Source organism: Ochotona curzoniae, unplaced genomic scaffold, assembly GCF_017591425.1.
Source record: "Ochotona curzoniae isolate NIBS_2020 unplaced genomic scaffold, NIBS_Ocur_1.0 contig_3520, whole genome shotgun sequence".
Taxonomy (NCBI): Eukaryota; Metazoa; Chordata; class Mammalia; order Lagomorpha; family Ochotonidae; genus Ochotona; species Ochotona curzoniae.
In genome coordinates this window covers 9,467,470-9,492,246 of record NW_024465894.1, presented here as the reverse complement: position 1 = coordinate 9,492,246, position 24,777 = coordinate 9,467,470, and the positions used below count along the sequence as shown (strand labels likewise).

The window sequence follows — 24,777 nt, the reverse complement described above, 5'->3', positions numbered from 1 at the left end:
TTTTTAAAAAGAATTTAAAGCAGTTCTGGCCTCTGAGGTGGAGATATCCAAGACTGGTAGCACAAAAAGCTATGATTGGGGTACAGTCTCCTCTGGCTTGTGGGTGGACCGTGGGGTCTGGCCCCAGCTCTGTCCTTCAGGATTGAGGAAACAGCACTGGCAGCTTCTCAGCTGGGCTTTCAACAGGCAGATCAGATGCCAGCACCCCTCTGGCCCAACTCCCAAGATGCTGGGAGGACAAGTGAGGTCACTTACGGCAAACACACAAAGCATGGTATGTCCGGTATCCTGGGCCAAGTGTACTCTACCGCCCTCATACAAGAAACTGCTATTAACCAGGACTGGGTTTGAGGTAAAGAATAAAACCAAGACTACTATGTTCTTTATCCTGCATGAGCTATTACTCTGTGTAGGAAGGTGGGGGCTGAGCCTTGTCTTCAGGGCTGGTAGTAACACATTCATATTTGAAAACTAGTAGCAGACTCCAAGGCCTGGCTGCAACGTCCCACTGCATCTGTCAGTGTTAGGCCATTCTCACACCCATCTGCTGGTGCTTAGGAGGGATCCCACAAGGCATCCTACCCCCCCTTAACAGGCCTGTAACACCTTTCTGGCAGTCTCACTGGCTTCCAACACAGAACTTCCAGCATGGGGAGCCATGGTTCCCAAAGCTAAGAACCACAGAGTTCTCAACAAGCCAAGAGTGCCTCAGCCACCAGTGTGGGTGTGTTCCTGTTACAGGCCCGTCTAGCTTCCCTAGGAATCCCAGGTGTGTGGCTGAAGCGGGATTTCTGGTGTGGGGCCTAGGGAGGTGGCTCACACTGGTGGCATCGGCCTAAGAATTCAGGCCCTGAATCTTGGGTGGGGAATGGGATGCCACGTGGCTGACATCCTTCTGACGTATGTTTATGTAACCAGGAGTTATGGAAGGGTCAGGGGATGGCTGAGGTCAGCCCTCATGCACAAACATTCAAAAGGCTTCCAGAGGGTGCCCAGCACCAATCAGGGGCCTAGGGAAGCCGGTGGACTCCTAGCATGCTAACGATGTGTCACAAAACACCCAGGCAGCAGCAGACATCCAGGACTACTGAATTCCTCCCATACAAGAATTGACTTAGCTTCCCTCCCCACCCCCCCCCCGTCCAAATCCAGGATCAAGACCACAGACAATTTATTATGTAAAGACATGGAGAGGGGTGAAGAAATGATCAAGGGAAACTATGGCTGTGAGTGGCATGGAATTAGATGAAAAGGCTCAAGTTTGCGGAAGAAGAGTTTAAATTTGGCTTTTGCTTTTGGAAATGTCAAACATAAGAAGCACTTAATGCCTTACAGAGAAAATAATCCACAGAGTGTCATTTTCATTTGTTTGCAAACAGGGTCACAACAGCAGTCAAACAGAAGCCTGAACACCCAGAGAGATAACATACAGGTTTGAGAAGACAGAACGAGGGATTGCACATGCTGGTGGGTTTTTAAGTCAGATCCACATTGAACCCTGTGACCTACTGGAGGCTGTAAGTGGAACCTGGGGGGAAAGCAGCGTTTCCATACAGAACAACAACACAGTGACAACAGAGAGGACCGGACTCTGCTGGATGTCTATGATACGCATTTGCAGTAAGGCTTTCAAGATACAGGATTTTTTATAGCATTTGTATTTTAAGGATTTAGGGCAAATACACTTTTTTTTTTCCTACTTGATAAAAAGAAAATTAGTACTTAAAAGGTTCAAAAATATATTGATTGAGTGATTTTTTTTTACATAAATAAATTATATATATTTTTTGTTTTTTTGTTTTTTTTTTTTTTTTAGGATTTAACAGCTGAAAAAACCATTTCTGCTTCCACTGGAGGCAAAACTGAACACAATGTTAGTTAAATAGAGAGCAGCATTTCTAGGAAATCTGTCGTCAGCATTACAGACCATCTATTCTACAAAGATGTCATTAAATAGGATCTGTTCAGTTATCTGGTTATTTCTTCTTACACAATCAGGTACAGAATTTCTGGCTTGTATCTCGGATTCTAAAACATGGGACTTCACTTATTGAAAATGTCTGATTTTTTTTTTTCATCACAATTTAACAGACTTCTTTCAAGATGCTCATCTAAACATTTACATAATTTATAATTCCAAACGTATAAAAGACAATGACAAAAGCATCATAAATAAATAATGCAAACTGAAATAGTTATGTCAAACTTTTGGACCTTCTGATAAATTAGCAAAATTGTAACAGAAAAAGTAAAAAAAGAAAGAAAAAAAAACACAGGAAATTGTGACAACACAAAGTGAAATTGGTACTAGTAACACTCGCAACCTTTCCGATGGCCCTGTGTCCTCGGAACGCTGACCCTTCCAGCTCAATCCGAGTGTGAACCATTCCGAAGGCATGCAAAGGCCAAAGAGAAGAGGGCAGTGCTGCACAGGCAGGTTCTCTGCCTGCCCTCTGGGAAGCTGCGGAAGCAGAGGAGAGCATGCTGGCGCAGCACAGCCTTGGCTAAGTGGCGATGTGGAAGAAATAGCAGGGGAGAGGGCGACAAAGGAAGATCTCCCACCTTTTCACAGTTGCGCTCTACAAGGTAGTGCAGATACTCGGACAACCTCAACTAACCTTGATGGAAGGACCTAGTAAGTGTGGAAACGTGAGTGGCTGTTTTCTCACGGGCTCCAAAAAGAGCCTTCTTCTTGGTGAAGCAAAGCATAAAATAAGAAATTCAATAGGCTTCTGTGTTCTTTAAACACAGTGGCCAATTAGAAGCTAGAATTCTCAGGAGGTGGGGGGAGCAGAGTGCCAGGGGTGTGGCCATGAGGCAGTCACAGCCTCAGCAGGGCTGTCACGTGTGAGTGTGACACTTCCGGAGGCCTCTTTTAGCCAGGGAGAGGGAGCATTCTTATCTATGTCAAATACAAAGTAATGCCTAGTCACTTGCTATTTCTTCTTGCTGCAGGTGTCTGACAAACCACGAAGGGGAAAATGATATTACTACAGGTAACATTTTTCGTTTCTTATAAAGAAATCAATATAATATGCATTTTTTAACCATTAGTTATATACTTCTGTCTATTCTACTCACTTAGCAATCATGATAAAATAGGGAAATTATCTGAACTCAAAAGTACACACCAGCGTGTCCTTTTCCTGTGCTTTTTGGTTCCCGGTAACATTCTTTCTGCTCGGCCTGACTCCCGGGTGAAGGAGCTCCACTGTCCTCGTCTCCAGTCCTTCAGTCCCTCGCAGCTTCCTCTCGCCATTTTCCTGCCCGTGTGAGTGGGAGCCTTGGAAGGAGGGGTAAGGGCGCGTCCCCAGGTACTGTGGTGACTTAGTAACTACGACTGCTGGAATGAACGACTGGATAACAGAATGAAAATTCTGTGCCTCCGAGACTAAGACAGCTAACAAAGTGGCAAGACCCTGCGACTATCAACATCTGTTATCATAGTCCTCTGACGGGAAGTTAGGTAGGCAATATTACTTATGGAAACACAGGTTCTTAATGACCGTGAAGTGAGGGAAGTAACAAACCTTTATGGGATAAGAAACTTACAAGTCACAATAATTTCTGAAATGAAAAAAGTTCTAATTGGTGTCGTCGTTGGAATCTTTGAGCCCCCCTCCCCCAGCCTGTGTCACGTGTTCCCTCTCCGGGGGCAGAGGGGCACTGGACTCGGGGCAGTTCTGCTCACTGCCTGGCTCCCGCTCAGCCCCGGCAGCAGGGTCTGGGTTGGGGTTCATGCTGTCCGCCTTCGTTTTCTTCTTCTTCCGCTTCTGGCTCTCCAGAGCCCCTGCTTCTGTGTGTCTGGCTTGCTGCATGGCCGGCAGAGCCATGCCCATGCCAGGGGACAGGAACATGGATGGGTAAATGAGTCCAGGAGAGACTCCCGGGATGAGAAACGGGTTAAAAGCCACAGGACTACTGGTAGTTATTGCGGGTTCTGACTGGTCAGAAAATGGACTAGGAGCAGGCTTGTCTTCAGCTAAGGTGTCTGTTTTCATGTCGTGGCTGCTTGGCTTGTCCTCCACAGTCTTTTCTGGAGCTGCCGTACCACTGTTCGTTGTGCTTGACAGAGATGCTGGGGCAGGAGACGCACAGGGAGTTGCCATGGGTGCATTGAGGAGGCCCCCCACACCGAACATCTGGGGCACGGTGGCCATGCCGGGCAGCATCATGGGCAGCATGCTCAGGGTGCTTTTGACTTCTTCGCCTGTGGGCATGGTGGCAAAGCCGGCTGGGAACCCCACGAGCCCAGTGAGGGGGATGCCTGGCACGTTTCGTACATTCTGCAGGCCCACCAGGTCCATCCCTGCAATTAGCCCGTTCATGAACAGTGGCCCCATTCCAGAGGCAGAGTCCGCTACGATGGCTGGAGCCTTCAGGAGCTCGCCGCGGGGCCGCCTCCCCCTCCTGCGGGGGCCCACATCCCGAAGAACAGGCTCAGCCAGGGTGTGATTGAACTTGTTTTCTGGGAGAAACCCCTGAAAAAGGACAAAGAAACACAAGATGCTGAAGGTCACCGGATGGCAAGTGGTCAGCTGGGGGAGGACAGGGGGTCTGCACTGAGCTGGCCTATCCCAAGTGCTGGCCCAGCTTTGCACTTCGCTGGCCTAACTTGACCTGAAGGGGTTCTTTCTCACAGGCTGAGAGCTTCTGTCCGTGTGAGGACAGCCTGGGTGCCCACTGCTGCCATGCAGTGCTTCCACACACTCCCTGGCTAGCAGGTGTCCATGTCACTGGCAGAGCTGGGAGCTGTGGACTGACACATCGAGGTATGACTGTTACAGCTGTGATCTGCCCCAAAGCCCAACAACTGGTCTCCTTGTGACGTGCCAAGGTTTTTCGCTAAAGCAGCAGAGCAGAGCCCGTAAGCTGGAGCTTCGTGGCTGGGCAGAGCTCAGTTTAAATCCTGGTGGTGCAAGCCCAGCTATGAGAGAAGGACATGGATGGCTGTCTTGCAAACTCACTTTCACACAGTCACACGTGACTGCTCCCACAGGAAGCAGCATCTGTCCCGATCCCCTCCACACAAAGAGGGGGAGGTACCTGTTTCTTGCAGCAATGGAGGAATCGCTGAACATGCTAGGGACATGCCATCCATGTGAGTGAGGTTCTGGTTTCCCTTATGGAAGACCATCAATTGTTCCTGCTGGGAAGTTTACTTTCCAACTTCCTGAGTTAGCAAGGAGCTCCACAGGCAGGCACTTCTGTTTGCATGGGCCTCAGGGGGCTGCGACCGAGCCCGGGTCTTCCTCTGTGCCTGCCCCCGGGGACATCTGGCACTATATCTTTGGATTCTTCCCCGTGGTGTGCCAGGAGGGTTAAGCCACTCAGAATCATGGAGGAGAGCAGGTTGTTTACTGGTAGCAATGAGCGGGAGGCAGTGAGGACAGCGTAGGCTGCGGCTGCGTCTCCTTCTCTAAGGATGAGCTTCAGCAGCTCTGTGGGGCCATGAGGACTGGGCGGAGAACATAGGCCCTGCGGTGCACACAGTCTGGCTGCTGAGGGACCGTGGAACCATTGCAATTACAAAGTAGCTTGATTAGTATCAAAGGCAACACCTACGATCCCATACAAAGAAATAAATGCTTTCTCCACAGGAAGGGAGCAGTTCCTTTCATGGTACATGTGAGTCCTTGCCTCTGGCTCACTTTGTACCCCCTTCCCTCTCCACTGACCCTCCTTCTCCATGGCTGTTGGTTTATCAAGTCATGAATGTCTGGAGGGTTGAAAAAGCTGAGCTGAGTTACACTCACACTGTCAGCAGTCTAAGTTCTTCCTTCCTTTCTTTCTTTTTTTAAGCAGAAAAGAATAAAGACCAAGTCCTCCCTGCCTGTGCCTCAGAAGTCCGCTAGCCTTCCCAGCCTTGCTGAAGGGAAGGAATCACCTTCTTAGGGTTCATGTTACAAAGTCGGTGTTAACTTGCCACCTGTCTTGACGGGTTTAGAAACACAGCTCACCTTCGAGGCTTGCACGGGGCCTGCAGAGCAGTTCAAGCGGAAGGCTGCTTGTCTGCCAGGACTGGAGGAGCCCAACGTCTCCATCGGCAGTGCCTGCTGCCTTCCCTCCCTGCCAGAGTCCAGCGAGAGGGCAGTGGGAATGTGACAAGAAGCAGCGAGGACCCAAACCACTGAGACCCACAGGCTGTGCTTGGCTGTACTCCTCAGCAGAGGCAGGCCTCCTAAGGGCCAGACAGCCCTGATCGGGGCTGAAGTACCAGAGGACGCAAATAAGGAAGTCAGGGAAATCGAGGACAGCCGACAGCCGAGACTGGCCCCCTGGACCAGGTCTGACAGCAGTTAAGAAAGCAGTTACTTCTTCCCGGGGGCTTCCTTCTGAACTGTAATTCTCGGTAGCTCTGTCATTTCTTTCAACTGCCTCTTTCTTGCATGACTATTAAAATAAGTGAGGTACTTGTGAAACTCAACAGACTTTTGTGGGAGAGGCAGTTGGTGACCTTGGGTCTGGGTTCTCAGGGAGTTGCAAGGATGCTCAGTGGTGAGGGAGACTGGCTAGGGGCAGCGGTCATGAGACAATGGTGGCACAGCAAGAGCAGCAGGAGAAAGGCCAGCCACCAGTCAAGAAGCATTCACCCCATGTCAGGCGCACAAGAAGGGCTCTGTCGGCACCATCTCCACTGCCCATCACATCAGTCCTAGAAGTGGGCACCATCACCCACTTTGTGGAGAATTTGCAGACCCACAGTCATGTGAAAATATACCTATCTGAATGTGCCCAAGTTATTTCTGAAGGTTCTTCAATTTCCAAGAACAATTAAAAAAAAAAAAAAAAAAGCACAGCTCTGTGAGGACAAAAAGACTTTACAATGGCAACTTTATCTAGGGAGAAAATTCTTCCTAAAAACCTTGCTTTAGTACAGCCAAGGACTGGATTCAGCCCCTGCAATGGTCACAAAGGGGACAGGGTTTTACCTAAGGACACAGCTGGTCAGAGGCAGAGAAGGATAGAATCCAGACCCCTTTGCATGCAACCCAAGGCTTCTCCCACATACTAAAAGCCCATATCCCTCCATTTCCGGCGTGACCAAACACCTGTGATGTGTAGACAGCTCTGTCTTGGAGTGTGCCAGGCAGCTGCCTGCTCTGGCTCTGGGGGCAATCTCAGGGCAGGAATTCCTGGCTGGTGAGCTTCAACAGACACACACAGAGTCTGCTGGATCAGGTCCAGGTACAAGGACAATCTTTCACTAGTCTGTCTTGAGCTCCGCCTGCACCAGGCAGTGTCGGGTATAGGTGGCACTGCTCATCGGTCCAAAATGGGCCAGGGAAAGATGCCAGGTGATGTCTGTATTTATACCCATGAATATTCCCTCCGAATTCTCTCCCCTCTCTAATGGAAGAGGTGTGCTGAACTGAATGTCTTTTTGTTGCATTGATAAGCAATGCCTCCATCTTTTTAAAATTACTTATCTGCTATAGGGACAAAGATATAAGCAGAGAAAGAGAACTCTCATCCACTGGTTTACTCTCCAAATGCCTGCAGTGACCAAGAGGCTGGCCAAGCTGACAGTAAAAGCCAGAAACTCAATCCAGGTCTACCAAGTGGAGGACAGGGGGCCAACCACCTCCCAGTGTCTGCATCAGCAGGAAGCTGGAGCCAGGAGTGGAGCCGGATATTCAGTGCTGCAGTACTGACCACTATGCAGAACACCCATCCCAGCTCCACTGTATTTGCATACAATCTGCTATTAATCAGAGCTTTTACAACATTTCCTTGAGTTCTTCACTAGGTTCTCTGGGACTAGACAACTCAGGACCAGCTTACACCCTGCAGGACTTGTGGCCTCCTTGCCCTTGCAGAGATCCATGGATGTGGACAATGCTGGGCCCTTTTGGAAAAGAGAGCTGGCTATGCAGGAACAGGCTGATCTGCTGTCACATGTGGACAGCAGCAGCAACAAAGTCCTTGGGGGAACGAACAGCTTTCACTTACTGTGAAGCAAAGGGGAGGGCTGGCAGAGGACGCCTGGCGTCCACCACTTCCTGTGGTGAGACGCTCCCACCACCCAGTCGCTGCCCACCCCACGCAGGTGCCCCTCCTAGCAGCTTGGCGACCACACACAGCGGCCAAATTAGGCTTTGGCAGTTCTCCTTCCTGGTAATTATACCCTGGGAGCAAACTGGCTTCCTCTTGCAGGGGAGGCCTGGGGAGAGGACACAGAGAACAAGGAAAGCGCAGTCTGTTCCAGCAACACTGGTGGCACCTCTGCTTCTCTAGCAAGGCAGCCTCACTGGCACATCGGGGCATGGGGGCAGACATTCCAACTCCGGAATCCTGGGTGGACAGAGTTTCCTTATTCCTCCCAGGAAGCCTGACAGGTTCATCCAACAAATGTTCTGGAGTGACATGAGACCTCACTGCCAAATGCAATATATTTCCTCTTATTTACAAACCTCACAGCCAGGACAAAATACAACAGAAAGTTGACACCATAAAACAGTCTCAGGGCACTGGGTGCAGTGCTGGAGCTGGCCAAACCTCTACCTGTGGCATTGGCATCCAATATGGGCACTGGTTTGTGCCCCGGCTGCTCTACTTCCACTTTAGCTCCCTGCTTATAATGAGGGAAGGCAGCCAAGGATGGCCCAAGTTCTTGAGCCCTTGCATTCATGTGGGAGACAAAAAGGAAACTCTTGGCTCCTGGCTTCAGATTGGCTCAGATCCGGTCACTGCAGCCATCTGGGAAATGAACCAGCACATGAAGATCTCTCTACCCCTCCATCTCTCTGTAAATCTGTCTTCTGAATTAAAAAAAAAAAGAAATATATACATATATATATAAGAATATATATATACTAAGAAACATGTATGTTTTTAAAGCAGTCTCAGGGCAACTAGTAACATCTGAACACAGACTAGACATTAGATACCATCAATAGTTGTCATAACAGATATAATTACATGAGAAAAGGCACTTAAAGGACACATGCAGAAGTATTTAGGAGTAATGTGTCATGTTTTCAACTTCGATCCAATGGCTCGGAAAAAAAAGGAAAACCCAAAACAATTTATATATAAAACAGACACATGGTTGACTCACAGGTACACAGTGAGCAATGCTCCCTGCCCCCAAGGCACTGCACTGCTGAACCCCACAGCCTTAGGCACAGAGTGTATTGTGCCAAGTCTTAGGAATCTTGCTCAGCCATACCACAGACACCAAGCAGAAGGGCTGTGTGGACTAGAGAAAGAAGGAGCTTGCCGTGGGATTTTTATTTATTTCTAGAAGACATTAATAGGTTCCTGGTACAGGAATGTCTGTGCCCCTCAGACTTTTACTGAAATCTTGCCCCGAGCTGGGGCCTTTAGGCGCCGAGTAGGTGCTTCCTACATGAGGCCAGCGCCCTCACAGGAGTCCCAGAGAGTTCGTTTGCATCCCCTGACACATGAGCACGCAGCAAGATGGCTGCAAGGAAAAGCAGGCTCTCAGGCACCTTCTTCTTGGACTTCCTGTCTCCAAACTGTGAGTGATACATTTTATGTTGTTTATAAGCCTCCCAGTCTAACAGTCTTCCTGGGAAAGAAGGAGAGCAGAACAGCCATCCGGCGCTCATGTCCTAGCGGCGTGGTGGGGACCAGGGAGAGCAGCCTGGAGTGGTGAGAAGGCCTGGGGACCAGGTGCAGAGAACCGGCCTCCAAGGCAAGGAGTGTGTTTATTCAACAAAGGAGGGAAATGCATCTCTGGGAAGACGCTGGCTTGCAAGAAGAGCTTGGAAATTGGTTTTCTGGCAAGAGAGTCATTGCCTGCAGGGGAAGGATGAACATCAATTTCCAGGGAACATAAGGAAAATTGTCAGGTATCTACAAGGAAATGAGAAACCAAGGTGGGAGCTGGAGGTGGGGGTGGGGATGTAGAGATGGGACCAGGCTGGTTTTTGCACGTGTCTCTTAGCACCAAGAATCGGCGGTTATAACAAGGCAATCAGAGGTCTTCTCTTGACAACTTTCCTGAGGCCCTTAATACATTCTAAGACACAAGAAGGTTGAGAAAGAAGAAATGGATGCTGAATTAGTTTGAGTAGCATAAGCAAGTCTTGACCACTGGATAGCAGCTACTTTCTGCGCCAGGAGGCGATGACCAGGGTTTGTCCACTGAAGCTCACGAGAAATCACACTGGGGTAGTCCCACTAAGAAGGAAACTTATCCTCAAGCAAAGATGTAGCTGTCCAAAGGAGACGCTCAGGACCACATGAGCTTAGGACACAGCTTGGGAGGAGCCAATGTCCCTATCTGGGCTGAAAGCATATAATCAGGCCAAGTGTTCAAGTTCAAAGGTTACTACTGCCCCCTACAGGCCATGAGTTTCCAAACTTGTACTCATCTGTAAACTATAATTAACTCGGATTCGTTACACAGCAAGCATTCTGCAGATGGCTTTGAAGTTCCTTCCAGTCTCATGATTCTATAATAAGAAAATGGCAGTGCTAGGAGTCAGCTGTTTTTCATTGCTAGGGAAGAGGGACTAAGAAGAAATGTCTTAAAAGGTAGCCAGAAAAGCTCAGATTAGAAGATAGAAATTTCCAACAGTGAAGTTTGCTAATAAACACTGGAAACAGACTGCCCTTGAGGGTTAGGGTTTCTGTTTTCTGGTAACTGTGCATAGGAAAAAAAAAAGTTTGAGTTTTGGGAGTGGCTTAACAGTTTTGGAGACTTGAAGGTTGAAAACAAACGAACATGCAAAGTCATTCTGTCGCTCAAAAATGCTCGAGTACCACTTATCACTATTTATCAACTTCCTGTACCAGCTTCTTTTCCTCTTGAAAACTGTCACCCATCCTCCCACTTCCCAGCTGGGGCTTTCTTTCGTGTGTGCGCGCGTGTGCGCGCGCGTGCGCATGTGCGAGCGTGGCCGGGCTGGCCCCACCCCCTGGGCCCCACACTCATCTCTCTTCCTTACCCTCAGTCCTGGGTCGGTGGGGACAGCAGAACCCCTCTCTTCCCTGCTCAGAGAGCTGCCGTCTACTGTTGCAGGTTCTTTACAGCGAGGCCTCCTTTGCTTTGGTTTGTCTGAAAAGTTCTAGGAGGCAAATGGAGACCGACATCACGAAACATTCCTGCACGGGTTCTGCCGAAGGCAGCGCCAGTGAGCTGGTCCTGCTGCTCTCTCCTGCACTGCCTTCTACACACGACCTGGTCCCTTCCCGGCACTCAGTTACGCGTTCTCCTTGAAGCACCAGCAAGCCTGGAGCAAGGTGGAAACGGTGTGTGTGGGATGCTAGCCTGGCCAAAACCACGGAGCCGACGGGCCCTGGTCAATCCCCAGCCTGCTCAGTGATGCTCTGGGGTTGTCCCCACGGCTGCCTGCATGGTGTCTTGCGTCTGCCTTCGGAGGGGGCATCTGCGACCCTATTCTTGTTTGGGCACTCTACCCGTGTGTCTTATTAGTGAGATGTATCCAGGACAAAGACAGCGGCAGGGTAGACAAACAAATGAGAAAACGGAAACTAAGACATCAGTCACCCAGGAGCCTTTTCCTAACAAATGTTCTTAGCATAAAGAACTTAGCATAAAGGCAGTAAGATGATTCGCCAGAGACGTCCCAAAGCAGTAACTGCAAACAGATGCCCTCCCTCAAGTAGTTAGTACTTTATCTTGAAAAGAGGAAGATTTCCATCAAGAGGCAGGGCTTGCACACCTTACACATTTCTCTGTGGGCTCATGACATTAGGCTCATGGAGATTTGGGAAGTGGGGATGAGAGGCAAATTCTGGCCTCTGAAGGCTTTGCATATCTACTTGGTATCTCTATTCTGACATGAGCTGTCATTTTTGTTACTAACGAATTTAGCCCTAAATCAAAACTTGAGCAACAGCAGCAGCATACTTTAAAAATGGTGCTGTCACTCAACAACAAACTTCTCCCCGACAGCTCCCAGCCTCTGGCTTCCCTCGGCATGCTTATTAACAACGGCCCCAAGTCTGCTGGAGGTTACCGGCACACTCAGGTGGCCCCACACTTACTGCCCCAAAGCCAGAAGCCTCCAAGGAGTAGTCTGCCTGCTGCCTCAGCCAATCCAGCAGGCTCCTGCTGGGAATGGCCTTCTCGGCCTGGCTGTTGGTCGCTGTGGCTGGCTCAGGCGCCGAGGCAGCGGGTCCTGGCCCTTCAGGATGTGCGGTGCTCTGGGCAGCCGGCCCTGAGTCTTCATGAACTTCCTGGATGAAGAAGAAGGAAAAAAAATCAGTATATGTGGTTAATCATGAAAGGAAAGAAATTGGTTCCCAAGAGGAAAATAAAAAGTGTCTGGGAACCCTTCCGTCTATTTTCACACTACTATCACTCGGGATGTTTGCATCAGATCTTCCTCCTCTCTATATATCTCCTTTCCCAATAAAAATAATTAAATCTTAAAAAAAAAAAAAAAAAGAACCACACACTACTGACCCGCTGGGTGCTCGCCCTCAGCACTCCTCTCTCTGCCTTGTTCCCAGTCACCGGTGGCCCTCTGGAACTCCGGAGGATTCTGGTTGTTTCTACCTTGGAAAGGCATGGCCTGCTGGTTTGTTTCTTCAGACTACACGCAAGCTACCCACCAGGCACAGCTCAGTACCTGGCACCTGGCTATTTTCAGAAAGTGTGGAAGAAGGGTATAAGAGAAAACAAGCAACAGAATGGAGGTATAGATAAAATGCCCAGATACCAGAAAGATGTTGTGCCTGAGAAGAAGTGTTTCTTACTGAGGAGGGTTTTATTTAATGGCTCCAAATACCAACCAAGATCCCTGCCTGCAGCGTCTGCTCCTTCAGGAAGATGAGGTCCATTCCTCCTTCAGCATGTTTCCGCCTGCCCCTCCGCCTCCTCGAGGCAGCGTCATCTCTTCTGAGGCTTCCATTGACAATCTGTCCAGTCACGGGGTGGATCAGGCCAGCTTGCAGAATCCCAGACAAGTCCATGCCAAGGGCTCCCTGAAGTGAACCAATAGCCCCAATCTTAGGGGTGCTGGCACTTGCCGGGAAGGGAGATGTGGCTCCTGGGGATCCCTCTGACGAGCAGGAGAGGTCTATCGCCGACTCCCCATGCCAGCCATTGAGGACAACGGGGGGGTGCCTGTGGGCGACAGAGAACGGATCCAGGCCCCGGGCCTTGGCATCTCTGTCCACTTCAAACTCGTAGGGACGCCTGTGCTTGTGTTCGTCCTTGGCGAAGACCGGAGCCAAGAAGCTCTCCTGTGAACACATACATGGCAAGAGAGGTTGAAGGCCCTTCAGTGGCTGAAGGTGGTGCTTCCTACTGCCTGATGTCCTTAGGCTTTCTAGTATTGCCAATCATCTTCTCAGAAGTTCTACTCTTCTCAAATCTTGAGTCCCAGTCACCTGGATGGCTTGTTAAGATGCAGATTCTATTTTTGTGGACCTGAAATAGAGCCTGATAACCTGCATTTCTTTTTAAAACAAGTTTCCAGACGCCACTAACACTGCCAAGTTTATGAACTCCTGGATTTATGAGCCCAGCTATATATCTCAGAAGTTTGAAAGAAAAATCCCAATAACCAGGCCACACTCCACACCAGTAAATCTCAATCAGCAACTTGCCAAGAACCTCAGTGGACTTCAACAAGCACTCAAGCCAGTCATAACTTCTCTCGTCAGCTTATACAGAAATGTCCACTTCTGCCTCGATTTCCTAACTTCCGTCAGCTGCCCAGCACGGGTTGACTACCGAATCCTCCCATGCCTCTTTCCTCACATGGGGATTTAAAACTGGAAAAACTAAAAGATAGGTTTATTTAGGTGCAAAAATAAAATTGAGATCTGTGCAGTTTTCCCATAGCACTGATTTTCCATGAACTTTCTGAAGACCCCATCATACACGTTTATTGTCGCATCATTCCTGCCAATTTTCTCCTTTTGTACTCCCCCCCGCCCCCGCCTGTAATTCTAGAGTTTAAAAACTCCTTTTTCCATTCATTCCCCCACTGGCCTCCCGGTCTTAGGGCTCTTTCCTCCTTACGGTCACCTTCATCTGACTCATTGCACCTCATTCCAGATGAACTGCATACTTTCCTTTTATTATATATTTCTCTGCCCCACAACTTTTAATAGCTTTCCACTAAGGATAGGATCTGAATTTGTCCAAACTCCTCAGTTAACATTCATCCTTGAGCAAAAACAAACAAACAAACCCACCACCCTATCCATTTAGTGAATATCTGCTGAATGAACGACTCTGTGGAGCAGTGGAGAGTGTCTGTCCTGCTTTGTTTCATGTCAGCACTATTCGCAAGGCCTCACCTTCTGGATCTGGGATGCCAGTGCCGCCCCATTGCTGAAGCTGTGTTCTGCTGCTTCTGGTTCGGAGAGGCTGTTTCGAGAACCAGTACTGCTGGCTAAGATGGGGCTAGGCAACGTGCCTGAGGGCTCATACTGCTGGCTGGAGGGCCACTTCCCCTTTAACACCACGTGGCAGATGTTGTCTAGGCGGTTAATTATCACACGATCCTAGGAAACAAAAACAACAGTTGTGAAGGATCAGTGCCAAGTTATCTAAATTCAGTCTCTTTAGAAAATGTTTTCTCACTTGATCAAGGTGATTGTGGTTTTTTTTTTGTTGTTATTTTTCAATTTTTAAAAACTTATTTCTACTGGAAAATCATTTACAGAGAGGATAGACTGAAAGATCTTCCTTCCACTGGTTCATTTCCCAAGTGGCTGCAACGGCCACAGCTGAGATGACCCAAAGCCAGGAGCTAGGAGCCTCCTGGCTTCCCATGCAGGGTCCCAAGGCTTTGAGCTGTCCTCTATTGCTTTCCGAAGCTACAAGCAAGAGGCTGGATGGGAAGTGGAGCAGTTGGGATATGAAGCGGTATCCCTAAGGGATCCTAGCACATGCAAGGTGAGGACTTTATAGCCAGTAGGCTACTGCACTGGGCCCTTGTTATTTTTATTTATTTGAAAGGCAGAGGGAGACAGTCACAGTGACAAACAATGGAAGATCTCTTGCATCCACTGGTTTGTTCCCTAAATGTCGGCAACAGCCAGGGCTGGGCCAGGAGGAAACCAGGAGCTCAGAACTCCAAGTGGGTCTTCCATGTAAGTGGCAGGGACTCAATTCTTTGAGTCATCATCAGCTGCCTCCCCAGGACATATATTATTAGCAGGAAGCTGGATTGGAAGTGGAGTAGCCAGAATCTGGATCAGACACTCCAATATAGGATATAGGAGACCTAAGTAGTAGCTTAACTCACTGTGCCCCAACACCTGCTTCTTAAAAAGGAAGCCGATTGATTAGTTCTGTCCTCTGTTGTGGTGCCAGGCATCCTCTGCAGGTTCTTATAGACTGCCATCTCCTCCATGCGCGCCTGATTGTGCTGTCCACTGCTCCGTCTGAGCCCTCTGAGGAGGCTCGGCTCTGGCATTTGCACTCCATGGCAGACCATGGGTTCTGAGTACAGCAGTTCGATTGGGGAGATCCCAAAAGAAACTTTGTCTGAGGTGATCCCAGACCTTACTCTTGTGTGTACTTGCCAGTACGGGGTCCGGCACAGTTCATCACCCCAATCAGCTGGTGGTTACATTTGCTGGGTCAGTTCTCTTTCTAGCCCTGTCTTCCACATGAACCAATGGGTGTTGCAGTCAAGCCTGATTCTGCCCAGCACACACTCAGCCCTTACATAAACCAGTGGGAGCTGCAGCCTAGCAGGAGCGACCCACAATAACCCCCACCAGGCCCGCCCCTGCCCTAGTTCCGGTGCTTGCCAGTATGTACAGCAGACTAGTCCAGTCTGTCTGTCTCAGTGGATTCTGCAGCGACTTCATCGTGCTTGGGATGGCGAGACTGGTAGCAATTCATAACTGTGGAACTACCAAAACCGGTACCAAAAGCGGTATCCCTAAGGGATCCTAGCACATGCAAGGTGAGGACTTTATAGCCAGTAGGCTACTGCACTGGGCCCTTGTTATTTTTATTTATTTGAAAGGCAGAAGGAGACAGTCACAGTGACAGACAATGGAAACCACTTGAGCAGGACCCTCGGAGCATGCTCCACACAGGGGACCTGGGATGGGTGGGAGGCTGAGTGGGGCTTCTCCCTTTATCTCCCCATTTATCCCACATACAGAAAAAGAAGAGAATGTGGAAATAATAGTCTTACCCACTTTCCTGTAGCCCTCAAAACTTTGTGCCCTAATTAACCATGTAAAGATTGTCAAAAATAAAGAAAAAAAAAAAGAAGCTAATCAGAAAAGAACACATTCAAGCATATTTTCATTGTAAACCTGACAAGGGCCAGGGTGATGGGCCAGTTGGCTAATCTTCCCCGAAACACCAGTTCATGTCAAATGAACAAACTGTTCACAAACAGTTTCCTAACAGGCACCAGTTCGTGTCCCGCCTGCTCTACTTCCCGTTCAGCTCCCTGCTTACTGCCTGAGAAAGCAGTGTAGGATGACCTAAAGTTTTGGGATTTGCACCCAAGTGGGAGACCTGGAAGAAGCTCCTGGCTCTGGGATTGGCTCAGTACTTGCCACTGCAGCCGCTTGGGGAGTAAACCAGCGAATGGAAGAAAAAAAAAAAACAACCCACCTTTAAAAACAAACAAGAAAACCTTCAAACACATTTCACAGTCTGGATGACAAAAATTAAAGCCGCAGTGCCATAAATCTGATGAAAATTTACACTTTCACCACATGGTCTGATTAGCCAAGTGCGTATCTCTTTCATGTTCAAATATTACTGAAATGATACCTTTCAAGATACCAAGCATTTCTCTTGAGCCTATCTGCTCAAACACTCTAAAAGGCTTAGACGAACGGATCCTAGCTGAACGCGTCTGGCTCTGGAGGTACCTTTGGCCACTCTGAGAAGGAATAAAGCGTTTTCTCCTGCAGCAGCTGAGCAATGGTGGGGGCGCGAACCTCCTGCACGTCATCCCCCGTGTCTCCTGCAATGCCAGAGGCAGAACTCTTGCTCTCCTCTTCAGAGTATTTTCCTGGATAATCTGGGAAGAGAAGTTTAAAAAAAAGAAGAAAATTAGACACTTGTGAGACAAATGGTCAGAGAGAATGCAAAATCTATTTTTTTTTTTAAAGATTAGTCTGTTCTCTGGACTAGTCTGCTGTACATACTGGCAAGCATGGGAACTAGGACAGGGGGCGGGCCTGGTGGGGGTTACCGGGAGTCGCCCCGACTAGGCTGCAGCTCCCACTGGTTTGCAAGAGGGCCAAGTATGAAGTGGGCAGGATCGGGCTGGACTGCAACACCCATTGGTTCATGTGGAAGACAGGGCTGGAAAGAGAACTGACCCAGCAAATGTAAGCCACCAGCTGATCGGAGTGATGGACTGTGCCCTGTACTGGCAAGTATACACAAAAATGAGGTCTGGGATCACCTTAGATGAAGTTTCTTCGGGGATCCCTCCAACTGAACTGCTGATCTCAGAACCCTAACCATGAAGAGACTATGTCAGCCAGTGGATTCTGAAGAGATTTCACTGCACTTGGAGTGGCAAGGTTAGCAGCAATTCAGAAATGTTGAACTATCAAAACTGTGTGAGCAGGACCCTTGGAGCATGCGTCATGTCGGGGACCTGGGATGGGTGAGAGGTTGGGAGAGGCTTTAATCTCTCCCCTTTAATCTCTCTCCCTTTATCTCTCCCCTTACCCCAGGTATAGAAAAAAAATATATATTAATGTAAAAACAAGGGTCTGACCCACTTTCCTGTAGCCCTTGACCCTTTGTGCCCTAATCAACTCTATAAAGATTATCAAACTAAAACAATTAAAAAAAATTAGTCTGTTCTCTACTCTTTTAAAGAGATTATTAACTACTGTATCTTCTTTTTCCAAGTAAATCCTTTTAGGTAAGCCATAAAGGGATACTTGTGCTCTGTGGTAAGCAATGCGAGACATCTAGAAGATTCTGTATCTAGAGTGGGCCTGCACTACGGTAGGGAAGTCCATTGGGCCACCCGCCTTCTACATGGCCTGCCTGGGGAGTCCCGACCACTCTCTCTTCTGACCCAGCTTCCTGTTAGTGTGCACCCTGAGAAGCAGCAGACGATGGCTCCCATCCTGGAGACGCTGGCATTGCTCTGGCTCAGCCCTGGCTGCTGCAGGCACTGGTGCAGCAAACCACTGTCTAGAAGCATCTGTGCTTCTGTTTCTCACTCTGCTTACCGAAATCAGTGAAGTATTTTTAAAAACTGGTTGATCCAAAAGCTTAAAAAAAAAAAAGTGTTTGCATTCACACTCTAATATACAACAACAAAATGACAGGAAATTTTCTCACGAATTCAAGAAAGGAAATTAATGACCACAAAGAGGCTTTCTCATTTGCTGTAATGAATTAGGGGAAATGAATTAGTGTAATACTTGGACATGGTTGAAGGGACCAACTGTGAATGAGAACACAGCAAGTGAGGGGGTTATATGAATAACAAAAGATAAAATCCCAGGGCACACGTTAGCTACTTCGGAAGCAGAGGCGGGACTTGAACCCAAGTACTTCAACATGGGACAATAGCATCCAAATCACTCTGCCTGACTCTGCTTTTTATTTATGTTGAATTAGCAAAAAGGCACAATGATGTGAATAAATCACACTTTGCTCTGTTCACCTTAAATATAAAATTTACTTATATTTAAGTAAAATATAAAATTTACTTATATTTAAGTAAAATATAAATGCTCCTGAAAATCGTGCATTTATTATACTGCAGATTTCTGATCCCAAGCCTGTTCCACTGAACCAATTTGAAGTGCCTCGTCTGGGACACAAAATGATGACTTCCCGTGTTTGCTGCATTAGCATCTATCATATAAAAGCACACCAGCCCCTGTTGAAATCCCATGGTTGACGCAGCAAAGGCACTATGGTTGGTTACAGTCGCTTTTCCTTTCCAGGACTGCCCTGGCACTTTGGCTCTGAACACATGGTGGACAGGTCCATTTCCGAGGCTGCACGGCTGTGGGAACAGTGCCTTAGCCCTACGTGAGGACTGGCTTACCCCAAACTCCACAAGCTCCCCTGTATCATACCTTGACTATGGCAGGTTGCATCTCTATCGTAATCATCTTTATTTTCAAAATCCAGGTCCTCTGACTTGAGCTCGCTTGCTTCGGGAATGTATGTGGGGAAGCCTTTTTTACCGTCTGAACTTTCCTTCCAACGTTCTTTCAAAAGTCCACGTGTCACCTGGAAGGGCTCCGATGCAGAATCAATGGGCTCACCCTCTGAAGTAATGTTACTGATTTTGATGTTGTAGGGATCCGGGTTATAAGCCTCTGGCTTCTCCCCTTCTAATTCTTCACAGTCAAGGCCCCGTGCCCACTGCTCCATGTGTTTGCACTGACAGTGACAGGCTGCTGGCGGAAACACCCTCTGTGGTCCAGAAGCTTGGCCTCCTGCCTCCAGGCTTCCTTTCTGGCCTTCATCCACGTGGAGGCCTCGATTTTTTTCGCGGAGGATATTTGGAGTGGGCTCAGAGAGCTGCAAAACCTGTGGCATTTCCCTTATACCTGCTACCATGTTCAAGTTTTCCTCTTCATTGTCTTCCTCTTCCTCCTCCTCATCACTGTGGTTCTGACCCAGAATTAATTTACTTTCTAAATTTTTGCTTTCTAAGATGTCAATCAGCTGCTGATCTGAGGACAGGTTTCCTTTGGAGTCACAGGCACTGAGAGTGCCCGCATCTACAAGCCCAGTTTCATTTCCGGGATCCGAAGACGGGGAAGCTAAGCATGTGGTGTCCAACTGCCTGATGGTTTCCGGTCTCTGCCCCACCTCGCTGCGGCACAGCTCCCCTTCCTTTGAAACAGGCATTAGCAGATGTTTTCCATCTTTAATGTTCATCTGGGCTACTCTTGCTTCTAAGCTACCCATCACGGAGGGGCTGGAAGCTAGTTCTGCCTCATGGCGGCCAGGCTGGCAGCTCCCATCTGCGCTCATTGAGATGGCAACAGAATCTTTCCGGGGTTCTATACTGGGGCCTGGGCTTTCCTGAAAAGAGCCTGGCTCGTGGCAGAGCATCTTCTTACTGCACAAGGACTGGGGCAGCCGACTTTCGCCATGGTTGATGGACATGACATCCTGAACTTTAGAGAGAAAGCTTTCACAAGTCACATCAGGTAAGCTGTTCGGGGGCAGACTGAGAGGATCATCTCTGCTTTCTATTTTCACTAGATTCTCGGGTTCATTTTCAAGGGATTCTGAAGTCCTACTCATTTGGGTATAGGAAAGGGATTCATACAGTTTGCTGTTGGTCTGGTAAAGACAACAGAGACCCCCTGGGGCCTGTGCGTCGTTTCTTTTATGCTGGGCATAGTTTCTGTAGGCGTCCAAGAAGGACAGCTGGGGGTCATTCATGATGTAATAGTCAGTGCGGTTTAGCCCGTGCCTGGCAGTGCCGATGAGCAGGTCACGGTCGTGCTTCCCGCACTCCCACCAGACGGGGAGGTAGAGACTGGGCCTGCACAGCTGGAGGCGCTCATGCAGCTCAGGACACTTGAGCACTTGCTCTCGGATCTTCCGTAACAGCTCGATGCGGTACAGCGTCCGTGCAGCCCGTTCCTCAGTGATGGGCTCAACGTAGACGGTGGCATCTGGGGAACCTGGCGAGACAGGGAGACAGATCCCATCACCGACGGTGGCCTCTGGATAGGTCTCATTCATTTGAGCCCTGCACCTTACACTTTGGCGTCCTGGCTCTTCAGCATGGCAGTTTCAGGTGTGGGGGGCCCCTGCTAACGGACAGTAAAAGGGGATGGAGGTTTTTATGCAACAAGGATAGATCCAGTGTGGATGAAAGAAGAGCATAAAAATGTCAATTCTGGAAATAATACCTGTTCCCATGTAATGAGTATACACTATATATCTTTCATGTTAGGTACATCTTACATGTTATTTAGTTCTTATAAGAACTTCATCATAATTTTCCCTGATTTAGGAAAAGGAAACAGGCTCAGAGAAACTTCCTGGTTTTGAATCCAGGTCTTACTGGTCCAGAACTTTGCAACAGACCCAGCTTCCAGATCTGATTGGAAAACACTCCCAAGTGCATTTGCCATTGTTTTTGAACCCATGTCAGCTAGGCTCAGTGTTTTAGCTCTCCTAAAATACAGTCATATGGCTCAAACAGTTTATCTACAGATATGTGGCTGAAGGGGGCCTGAAGGAAGCCTGCCAGTTCCAACCTGGAAGACATTTCACAAGGCTCTCTAGTAGGCCAACAGGTTTTTAAATGACAGGTACTTGGTTACTAGTGACAAGCAAATGTGAGAAGAAGAAGAAAAAAAACCTCTGAAGTTATTAACATTTAATTTTAGGGAGATACAAATTTTAGAATAAGACAAATCTCAACATGAGTTACAAAAAGCACAAACCTTACACTTTGGAAATTGTAGTCAATGGTAGCCAGCAATTTTGTATTTTTTAAATCTGAATTTCTGAATTTTAACTTTCATTGAAGAAATATCATTTCAGGAGAGAGATTTTACTTTCTGAGGGTGGACTCAATTTAAAAGTTCTTGAAAAAAAATTTTTTTTTTAGAGTGGGCCTTTGCCCTAATGGTCATGATGCTGCTTGGGATGCCCAAATCCCGTAAGAACGCTTGGGTTCAAGTCTTAGTGTCACTCATAATTACAGCTTCCTGGGAGTGCACACCCGAGGCTGCACCGGGGATACCGCACGCAGTTGGATGCCTGCTACCCAGAGTGGGAGATCTGGGCTGGGTTCCTAGCTCCTGCCTTTGGCCTAACCTAGTCTCAGCTATCGCAGGTAGCTGGGCAGTGAGCCAATGGAAGAGACCTGAAAACTCCCTGATTCTCAGGTAAATAAAAAGAAAACTGAAAACAAGTTCAGGAACTTCTCAAAAGCCAACTGCCTTGACCTGAGTTCTCGCATCAGGCACTCTACTGTACAGTTCTGTCTAAGGTAATCGTGCGATGTGAGCACCAGCCCGCTCTCCCCTGGCCATGTCTGGCAGCGTATCCACTGAGTTTCCTCACCACCATCTTTCCACGCGGGCAGTCGACAGACATTCCGGCACATGGCCACAAAACTGTAGAAATAGTGCTCCAGGCTCTCATCGGACTTCTTGTCCAAGCGCGAAATCATGCGGAACTGGGTCCAGTCAAAGGCTTTTTTTTCTTGATCGTAAATAACACCAAAGGAAGATACTGTTCTGTAAAAGTCAGCTTGCTCTCTTCTAGTCCACCTGGAGATAGATGAGACAGGGAAGGTAAGTTTTTATTTGTTTGTTTAAGAAAAAAATAAAGCTTACAGCTGCTTATTGAGCAGATACTATAAAAGCTCATAAGATCAAGAAAGTATTCAGAGCTGGTTTGTCTATTTCATTGTTGATTCTTGATTAAGTTAAATTGGGTTGACAGATTTTTTACAACAAACACAACCTATATTATAAACAGGCAATGAATTTCCAACTCTCCAGTTCTTTCTGCTGGTATATGCCTATTCCTAAGTCACGTTATCTCTGGAACCAATATTCTCAGAAATTACCTATTTACTTTCTCTGAGACGAAATTAAGCTGTTGAAAATACAATTTGTATTATCTTATTCATCCCTCTTGTTGACAAAATTAATAGCTAACAGAATTTTTAGGGGGCCCTAAACTAGATCATTAAATTCAACCTTTTTTATTTTTAAGATGAGGAAAGCCACCACCTGGGGGCATACACCCTAGCTGCCCAGCCTGGCTGCCTTTGTTCCTGCTTTACAGGTGGGTGGCCTGCCCATCACAATCATCTTTTCTGGGAGACAAAGGTCCTGGTATTTGCATCCTATGAAATGAAGATGACTCAGGCAGCTAGACAATTATGCACCCCACAGTCTGGTGAGGGCCCCCTGGTACAATGTGCTCCATCTGCAAGGATGCCTCTATCTGTTGGGATAGAGGCAGCGGAACGGTGGGAAGTGGGGCAGAAAGGACTCTAAGTTTTCTTTGGAGCTATGCAAGCCAGGCAAAATGTTTTTCATGAATTAGTCTTCAGAGGGAGAACCAGAAAGTAACTGAATTTGCTATGTGCTATTAATTTAACAGAAGTTTAGTCAGGAAGGACGGAAACGTAAAAAAAGGCTCAAAGGACACACCTCTGCTGCTATTCCCTGGCGCTGTCATCCCCAACCTACGATGGTCACAGCACAGAAACTCCTGATAATTCATGCCTTCCTTCTGAGCCTGCAGTTTATGGTACTTAGTGCCCTCACAAGCTGACACAGACTTGCAGCTTTCATATGCACACTATTCCCTTTGTTGCTGAAACATGCCAGTATGGCATTTTAAAATCCTATGCCCAGAAACTGCAGGGGCAGAGGGAAGAGTGTCAGGTTGGACAATCATGACAGTTTAGCAACTGAGAACGATGCTATCATGGCTACAGGCTGGGCCTAAAGGCTTCAGGTGGCAATCCAGCCTCGCACGAGAATGCAAGCATATGTGCTGCCCCAGCTGTCAGCTTTACCTTTGTCACCTCTACCCAGTGGGCAGCTCAGCGTGCCCTTTTGGCCAGTGGCTTTTACCTCTTCTGGGCATCCTTGTTGATGAGGTCCATTTCTGAGCTTCTCCTGAACATCTCTTCCTGAACCCAGTATCCTTGGTTACCTGGTCCCATAATTTCAGGTCGGCAGAGTTCCTTGCGGTTGCAGCGCTGGTAAATGGTGACCAGACGTCGGAGACGAGCTGTGAGGGCGGACGAGGCTGGCCAGGGTGATTTGTCTGGGTCGGAGCCATCCTGGGCTTCAAACATCAGTGAGGATATTAGCATTTACCAACAGAGCGAACACAAGGGGGATTGTTTCCTTGACTTTATTTGCAAACAAAGCTGACCTAATACTTAATCAAGTAGTAATTTTTTTTTTAAAGATTTATTTTTATTATTTTTTTATTGGAAAGGCGGATGTACAGAGAGAGGAGAGACAGAGAGGAAGATCTTCCGTCCGATGATTCACTCCCCAAGTGAGCGCAATGGGCCGATACTATGCCGATCCGAAGCCAGGAGCCTCTTCGGGGTCTCCCACGCGGGTGCAGGTTCCCAAAGCTTTGGGCCGTCCTCGACTGCTTTCCCAGGCCACAGGCAGGGAGCTGGAAGGGAAGCAGGGCTGCCGGGATTAGAACCGGCGCCCATATGGGATCCCGGGCGTGCAAGGCGAGGACCTTTAACCACTTGCTCCACCGCGCCGGGCCCCAATCAAGTAGTAATTTTAACAACTGGTCTAAGAATTACCCAGCATAATAGGAAGCGTTGCATTTGCTGTATCTTGCTATCTCAAATACAGACACATCTTTTTGTAGGGGCAGAAGTAATCTGAGGAACATAGATCTAAAGAATAGGAAGGAACAGGCCCCTTGGCTGCCTTTTCCTTATATAAGTAGAAGCTTTTGGGCCTTGCACAATAGCCTAGTGGCTAAAGCCCCACCTTGTATCTCACTTGGGGCTGCTTCATATCCCAACCGCTCCACTTCCCATCCAGCTTCTGGCTTGTGGCCCAGAAAAGCAGTCGAGGATGGCCCAACGTTTTGCGCCCCTGCACTCATGTGGGAGACCCAGAAGTTGTTCCTGGATCCTGGCTTTGAATTGGCTCAGCTCTGACCACTGCAGCCACTTGGGGAGTGAATCAGTGGATGGAAGATCTTCCTCTCAGTCTCTCATCCTCTCTGTATATCTGAATGTCCAATAAAAAAATAAATCTTTAAAAAAAATCAATGAAAGCATATAATTCTTTCTTATCTCCCAGAATCCATCCTAAGATACTATCATGTTTTTTTCTCTTTTGAATTCCCATAGCACGTAGGGCCGTGATCAC

At 48.0% G+C, this 24,777-nt stretch overlaps 1 protein-coding gene across 2 annotated transcripts in view; it reads right to left on the bottom strand.

Moving 5' to 3' along the window:
- Positions 1-1,324: 1,324 nt before the first annotated feature.
- The window catches only part of CHD6 (chromodomain helicase DNA binding protein 6), a 161,523-nt gene continuing 138,070 nt past the window's right edge, over positions 1,325-24,777 (bottom strand). Inside the window, exons 29-37 of one of the 2 annotated variants that reach the window (XM_040981460.1) lie at positions 23,494-23,710; positions 21,962-22,170; positions 18,994-20,565; positions 16,804-16,955; positions 14,251-14,457; positions 12,733-13,185; positions 11,983-12,174; positions 10,920-11,039; positions 1,325-4,481 (exon numbers count right to left, since the gene is read on the bottom strand). In XM_040981460.1, coding sequence (XP_040837394.1) covers positions 3,585-4,481; positions 10,920-11,039; positions 11,983-12,174; positions 12,733-13,185; positions 14,251-14,457; positions 16,804-16,955; positions 18,994-20,565; positions 21,962-22,170; positions 23,494-23,710 — 4,019 coding nt within the window. In that variant the 3' untranslated portion in view covers positions 1,325-3,584. The remainder of the gene's footprint in view (positions 4,482-10,919; positions 11,040-11,982; positions 12,175-12,732; positions 13,186-14,250; positions 14,458-16,803; positions 16,956-18,993; positions 20,566-21,961; positions 22,171-23,493; positions 23,711-24,777) is intronic. The other variant, XM_040981461.1, reaches the window with a different exon arrangement.